Genomic DNA, 8,216 nt, shown 5'->3' with positions numbered 1-8,216 from the left:
CCAGACCCTACACCAAACTCAGACCTTACACCACACTCAGACCCAACACCACACTCAGACCCTACAACACACTCAGACCCTACACCACACTCAGACCCAATACCACACCACAAACCCAACACCTCACTCAGACCCAACACCACGATCAGACCCAACACCACACTCAGACCCAACACCACACCACTGTTCGAGTGCAACAACAGACAGACCGAGGCACGACACAGCACACCAGACGAGAGCGTGCGATGCAACATATGAAACACTGCGGCTTTAAGTCCGTGGTTTGACCCTGAAGGCAAGTGCAGAGTGTTGATTTGATACGCACACAGGTTTGAGCACACATTCGAACACGACGATATTTAGGGATGCAGAACGCTATTAATTGTGTACACTACAATATGCAAGCATGTCTACTCACCCGTGCTAGTTCCTCTGCAGACTCTTCTAAGTCCCTTGTTAACGGCAATCTCTCGGGCCATGAGCAGATCACCTTGGAAGCTGCGTAAACGATCGAGCATGGCACTACAATTTTCAAGCGCGGTGTTACTGTTGGACAGAACGTACTCTCTCAAAGTACGTTTATTCGAAGGTTTACGTATATTATTGTCGCTTTCCGATATGTGCGACCACTTGAACTTGTCCTCGTTCTGCCAGGCTTGCATAGCCACCGCGACCGCCTATTACGTAATCAATCGACAGCAGTTAGGCTAAATCACCTGAAACGTTTACGTTTATGCGAACTAAGAGCTGATGACGGAAACTAGCACGTATTAGGCCGCATCAACATCAAATGCTCTTGGCAAATATCCGCACACAGACACATATACTAGTTCGCGATGGGACAAGACTATGCTCAATAGAGCGCAGACCCAAGTGGACAACTTTCCTGTATGTGATTTGATTGTGTTGCGACGAAATCGGATTGACAATAAATGTAGTGCCTGGAGGTGCATTCTACGCCTGGCGTATCAGTAGTTTTCGTGCGCTTAACACGTACGCAGGTGTGCGTGCACATGGGTACACACACGCATAAAACCCTAAAACGTACACACATACTTGACTCAGCTGCACTTTTCCCGGGCGCCAAAGCCTTGCCGAAGCCTGGGCCACCCAGGCAGCAGCTAATAGGCTTAGCAGTGACTGGTGATCTGGTGTGTAGGAATCCTCCAACACACACACAGCCACACGCTTCAGTGCAGACTCGGCTCCAGTGACGTACCGTTGGATGTCTGGCACAAAAGCCCCCGCGTGCAGAAAGAGAAGCATGACGGTCGTGCGTAGGACGAGCCCTGTAGTGAGAATGTACGTGGTGGGCGATGTGAGGGCGCGGGTGAAGGTGTATACGAGTGGCATGACATGGGGTGTCAAAGTACGTACTGATGAGCGCTTACAAACAGTATAGTTGATTGTATACGGCATCGGATCCACATGCGAACGAAGATCGAGATAGGTGGACGGGCCAGGTCCCGAATGTTCGCATTTGCTTTTGTTCGAGCTGTTCCAGCATTCCAATCATCATCTTAAATGTTTGTCATCCTTGCCATGATCTTTCCCCACCCGTTGGTGCATGCTGACAATGCTTCACTGTCCAAGCCATTGCGGCCTGCATTAATAGGAGACTCAGTAACTCTTTCAACCGAATTATAACTCCGCCAGGCGACTGTATAGTAAGAACATGTAACGGCTTGTTGTCCTTCAACATAGCCGTGAGACGCGACACTATGTGTTGTACTTAAGAAACCAGCACGCTTAATAATCGCATGGTCTTCATGGGTGGTACTACACATCCAGCTAATCCGAACAATATGTATACATATCTTGCACTCCTGTTTGACGATAAGCAGTAGAATCATTAGACTAATAACCCCACACATCACATTTCACTGTATGCGCCAAGCTAATCATGCACCTACAGAGCTATCGTACGCATCGATGATTCCGCAACCCATGCAGCAGCACAGCTACCCGACCCAACTGAAGATACGCCACCGACCGCATCAGCCCATCAGAGCCAACACCGCACTCAATGGGCTATTTCAAACTCAAACGCCCAAACTACGCCACTAACTTTAATATAGCCAACGGTATAAGACAATAGTCAACTAGTGTATAATATCCCACAGCTCACGTATGTCAGCCCATTTTGGAGACCAGAATGCGTCAGAATGTCACGGTAATTAGCAAAACTCATCAACTGAGGACCCGCTGCTTTCGAACAAACTATGCGGCGTTACACGGTACGAAACGAGCAAAGGATAAGACGTCTGTACTCTAACAGATGTATAGATGATAGGCACACAATCGATAGATACCCATTACAGCCATATGAAAAGATATCCTACCACACACCACACACCTGAGTCTAACCGTTGGCCATCCAATAGCTCTACTTGGCTCGGGCGCGCACGAATGATTTTCTGCAGCAGACTCTTGTATCCCGCCGCAGTGAAACCGCGCAAACTTGGTTTTATCCGCAGAAAGTCCTCTTCAGTCACATCCGCCGCCTCTAAGGCTTCTGATTGGCTGAGTGGCAGGTTGCGTTTGCTGACAATGAAGCCGACTGTAGATAAATAGTGTGTTCATGCGGGTCAACTAACGTGCCCATGGGGGTGAGCACGTGTGGTCGAATCTGGTGTTGCATAGCAGTAGACTCGGTTATGGCTGGGTGCACCTCGTTTGATACACAGCTGCCCCGCACAGTACGTCAGATGGGCAAAGCGTTAAGTTGCGTCTAACGGTAGCGAGGCCAGCGTTGACGAGACAGGGATCGTGTAGGCTATTGATTGCAGAATCATGCAGTCCGGGTTTGATCTGTTATGCTGTGCTAAGGGTATACGTGTCATAGTGCTTCTGGTTGGACTGATATCAGGGTGCAGCTTGTGTCACTGAAATTGGTAGGGTGTTGGTTTATCGGGGAGTGTCCGTCCCAATTACAACATTCAGCATGTAGATCCGGTTATTTTCATACCCAAACATTACAACTATTGGGTGAAATAGAGCCTGATCTGACCTGCGGCGGCGCGATTCCGAGAGAAAAACAGTCATCTCGGGGCATGCGGTGGTACACAGTCCACAGCTGCGTGTGTCCAACCTCTGCCTAGTAGAAGTGGCTGCCGTCTGGTACAGTCCGGTCTCATGCACCCATGCCCCTGTGTACAGGAGCCGAAATTGCCCCCAAATATGATGGTGGTTGTTTGCGTACCTGTCTGTTGTGTTGTAGCGTCGGGAATGGGGTCGTCGCTGTTGTCCCCCGCAGCGCTCTCACTGCCCGACATCTGTGCAGGAAAGTGGTAGTGATAGTCTTGGTCAGACACGTGGGGCTTAGATATAGAATCAGCAGGCGCCACAATACGCCAGCTGTCTATTGACATTGATCTGAGTGGACAAACTTTGACTATTGATCAAAGTGAAATCAAACGAATCGACGGACTTTGGTATACTTCACCAGCAGGAGGACACGTAGGCACGTGCTCAGCGCATCAATCGGATGGACCACATACAGACGATCCGTTCACAGATGTCCCACATCCTACAAGCTATTCTATATTTGGGGGGGAGGAATCCCTATAAACCCTAAACCCTAAAACCTAACTCAAAGAGATAGCAATTAGGCATCTAGGTACGTTGCTACCTTATGGACGCCACGTATGCACACCCTTGCAGTTACAAGGAATAGGGACTCACAGCACGGGCTAAGAAATGCCACGCATGCACATCCCTCATCTATCTTCAACTGAAGGTATGGCGGCTTTGTAGCATGTCTTGTGTGTGGACATTTCTTGGCGATAACCGTCCTAATCTAAACAGTCCCATTCCACCACACGTGTTTGCACATCCGTGTCAGACCCTGTGATGTTTGTGTACTCTGATTCATCTCATGCCGCATTGTATACCCTGCCCGGATCGCGAGACAAATCCGTAGAGCTTCAAGCCCACTACTCGGTGCTAGTATAGAGTGAAATACCCTACCGAAACTCACACACATACCTCTGCGGCCGCTTCGTCGGCAGACTTCTTCTGGCCCTTCTTCTTCTTCGACGCTTTTGTAGTTGGTTTAATATCTGCTTTGAATCGTTTGTTGGCTGTCGGATGTGTCGCCCCTTCATCCCTCTCAAACCCCGAGAACAGCAGAATCGTGTCACCGCTAGCATCCTTGATTTGAGGGGATTGACCCGGGCCATTCTGTGTGGCTTTCATCACGTCTTCGCATACGTTCATATCTGGTGTCCGAATTCCAAGCCGTCGGCCCTCTGCCCCATTTTGGGTCACAGAGTGCGATTGTGAGTCGGAATTTGATGTCGTGCTCATATGTTCAACCCTGTTTTTGGCACTCCGTTTTGGGTCAGATTTCTGCATTGGACTGATCTGCGCACCCTGTAACACCCTCCCGTCTGTCACCGATACACAGACACCAGAAAAGGCCTCCACCTCGATATGTGTGGACTCGACTTTCCAGTACTGTCGCAGAAAGACTGAAAAGCGAAAAAAATCTCGAATGAACTTTAGTGAGTGATGAGAACTGTGTAAAACAGGTTCGTTAGATCGTAACGAATGTGTTGTTCACTCGCCAAAGATTTCTTTCAGTTGTCTGTATGGACGGAGAGGACAGAAATACAAAAAACCAGTTAATTAGGATAACAACGCAGCCCCAACGACACTCACCACAACTCCGAAGAAAGCAGGCCACAAAACTACATACAATGCCTATTTAACACGAGACGACAGATTACAGGATGGAATACAGGACGAGATGATATTTTGACCGTGTGTAGCTATATACACATGCGCATGAAAACTAATTCACACACGCAATATGACACAGTCTGAGCGCCTCAGATCCAAAGGACAACTGAACAACACCAATGCGAGACAAAAAATCCAAAAAAAAAATCCCTCCCGTATTGACATTCAGAGAGTATATGCACGATCCTAGGATGCACGATCCTAGGGCGGATGCGTACCTGATGTTAATGAATACGTATGTTTTTTAACATATAATTTCATATGTTAATTATAGCTTATAATTCTCATGCAATTGCCATCCTTGCACGTACCTAATGTTGGCCGTCCTCTTAACCCTTTACTGCCCGGTTTGTTCTGGAACATCCCAAGTACTTCCACAGGTGAGATGCCCTCGCCGCTTTCAGACTTTGTTAGCACCAACTCCATCTGCGGCTCCGAGCGCTGCATGCATGATCAGGATAGAATGGTTACTTAACACAAAGACAATACCCAAATCCATCCACATTCACTTGCAAAAAAGAAACGCATAGGAATTTTGATACATATATTTACATGCATGTATAAATCCGCTACACACAGTCATCCCTATACAACCCGCATTTCAGTAATGGACGACGTACTTGTGAATTGAAAATCGCATCTATCGAAATATCAAATACAAAGCTGCTTACCGTTAAAAATGCGCTGGACCCACTCCCAAGCGATGAGAAATCCAAAGTAAGGCTGTGCGAAGGTGTGCAGGGTCAGCCGCGTGATTCAGTGGACACGTATGAGCACCCGCAGTTTGAACGTAGTAAGTCCCACATATGCTGATCCCTTATGCGATGGTTGTAAGCTTGTGCAACTGCATCCGCGCCAGGACTATGCCCATCTGCCCAACGAGAGCGACAATTGAAAAAAGACAACGGTGTGTTGCACCTAAATCCGTGACCCCGAATCCTAAACCAGGTGTTTCGTCACGTTGAGATACCATACAACGCAAACCCAAGCCCACAACAACCCTACAATCCGACCTCACGTACCCCGGAACATCGGCAAGATCGTAGTCCTCGGTGATCGCGTGCTGCACCAACCAGTCACTTCGCTCGTCCAATGACAGCGGGTGGAAGAAGGCCACTTGGCCCAATTTCTTCAGAAACAAAGCCCACGCGCTCGCAGAGTGATGGATCGTCAGCAGACGACGGGCACTGGGGCGGATGAGTGTGTTCACACGTACTACTGCGTCTCTGGATGTGTACGAGAAAGTCGAAAGCAGCGCAGGCTGAAGCATTTGATATTACCGTGTAACTACCTCTGATACGCATAGGTCCTCGGGGTAAAGTTCTAAGATCATCCTGCTTGAAATGACAGATGCAGCCAAAATTCCCAATCAAAGGCTTCAAATAAACTATTCGAGGCACAAACCTGGTTTTGTCTCTGATTCCTCGCAATATTTCACCCGGGCGTGCACCGGTTGCTATAACTGTGAACAGTTTTTGGTCTCGCTCGTATTTCTCCTTCCCCATTTCGATCTGGAAGGGATGGGAACCGAATTTGAGACCCACCTCAGAACGATCGTTTGAAGCGTACGTGTACGTGATTTCTAGTGGAACGACAGAGAATTGGACAAGCATCAGAACATCCGCTTCTTCAGACGTGTCGACTTAAAAACAGTGCTACCTCCATACTCATCCCTGTGTAGACGCACTACTAAGACTGTGGTGTGCGTATGGGCACAGTCACCATTTACATATGGCACACCGACTTCAAACATATATAGCACACATAGACTTGCACGTGTATCCATCCCTTATGCTTACCAAAAGGGTAAAGGGGTAAATACACAACTGACACTAAGCCTTGCACGCGTACGTGTGTACGCCTACCTTGACATGGTACAAACGCGCAGTCTCCTCGTCACCCAACTCATCCAGTACTTCTCGCACGTGCGCTGGTGAGTCTGTATCACCATTATCTCGGGCTGGCAGCTTTTTCTGTTGGGTATGGTCAATTGCACATTATAATAGTAGCACCAAAATAGTCTCGATACAATATACGAATACATAGCCAGTTAGAATTTGTATGTTCCAGTGCTAAATCAATATCAACCAAGATGAACAATATAAGAGTGTGTGTTTATGTATCCAACATATATCCTTATATCGCCCTTACCCCTCGCTTTGCTTCCTCTGCTTGTTTCTCTCTCATCAGCTTCCGAACCCTGTCCTTTGCCCTCAAAATCAGGGCCCAATTGTCCTTTTCCGCCCGTCCCTTGGGTGTGGAAGGCCTGCTTGTTTTCAATGGCGATGCATTATTGCTACTTGCCCAGCCAGACTTCTTTCCCACACTATCCGTTACCTCGCTCATTCCCATAGAACTATCCGATGTTTCTGCTCTCCCAGACACAGTCAACACATCCCTCTTTTGTCTGACCCTTGCCTTCCCCCTGGCACTTACCCTCCGTCGTTCGACTTCTCCTGGTACTTCATCTGTTCCTCGTTTGGTCTTTGCCCTAACTTTACTTTTTCTGGGCGCTTGTTTTACGTATTCTACTTCTTCCGGGGCTGCTGTCGGTAGCGGCGAGGGTGGAGCGGCCGAGTCAGAAGATGAAACAGATTCATCCGGTGAATTTGAGAACCAACGCATGGCTGGACTGATCAAATACTGAGATGATTCTAAAAGTTGGTGCTGATGCAGAGATATGATCCAACAGTGGAGTCTGTATATATCGCATATTTCTGCAAGAATGCCCCTAGTATACACAATACCTGAAAGCCTGGCACGCAAGCACGTGATGCACCAAGGTAAACGACAGAGCCATAGATACATAACAGGTATTACAGCATGAACCACTATTTGATTCAATGAGACTTATATTTATATCGGCACAAGTATATGTCTGGATTACATAAACCACTTGCTTATTAAGGAAAGTATGAGCTGCAACAATTCTAATCAAATCATCCGTTATATCTCTAGAGATACATCCGCATATATATGAGCTTGACCCTACCTAATATGCATAAAGGTATGCGCTATGTGTATACCACTGTATATGCATTGAACACGAAGGAAAATAAGAGAGGCACCTGACACCATACCGTCCGACGCATCCTGTTCAGCATCTGCAAGGGATATCACAAATTCTGAATCTGAAGACCCTCGTGAGGATTTCAGGTGTGCTTTTCGGCTCTGTGCGGAGGTGAATAAATATGACACGTTGAAAGGAAGTAAACATACGCATTGTGCATTGCTGCACGACCGCAGAATGCGCGGAGCCAGCCTCGACATACAATGACTGGTCGCTCGGCTTCTTGGGAGTATGATTCGATTTGGAACTGTGGCATACAATCTGCGTAACTTAGGTACCTATACACTGTTCGCGGTAAGTAGGCAGAAACAAGAGCGTTTATATATGCACAAAAATACACACACACACACACACACATACACACACACACACACACACACACACACACACACACACACACACA

General features: G+C 47.6%; 1 protein-coding gene across 1 annotated transcript; it reads right to left on the bottom strand.

Annotated features, from left to right (window-relative positions):
* Window positions 1–25: 25 nt before the first annotated feature.
* On the bottom strand, window positions 26–7,368 carry SARC_00535 (hypothetical protein; the record flags this gene model as incomplete). The annotated part of the gene is made up of 13 exons (XM_014305772.1): window positions 26–61; window positions 123–289; window positions 419–677; window positions 1,057–1,289; window positions 2,357–2,560; window positions 3,203–3,275; window positions 3,988–4,472; window positions 5,055–5,184; window positions 5,415–5,466; window positions 5,766–5,969; window positions 6,148–6,254; window positions 6,609–6,716; window positions 6,895–7,368. The coding sequence occupies 13 exons, from the start codon at window positions 7,366–7,368 to the stop codon at window positions 26–28; spliced, it is 2,532 nt and encodes an 843-aa protein (XP_014161247.1).
* Window positions 7,369–8,216: the final 848 nt, after the last annotated feature.

This window comes from Sphaeroforma arctica, assembly GCF_001186125.1.
Source record: "Sphaeroforma arctica JP610 unplaced genomic scaffold supercont1.17, whole genome shotgun sequence".
NCBI classification, from domain to species: Eukaryota; class Ichthyosporea; order Ichthyophonida; genus Sphaeroforma; species Sphaeroforma arctica.
The sequence above is the reverse complement of the archived record's forward strand: the minus strand, read 5'-3'. Positions and strand labels throughout refer to the sequence as shown.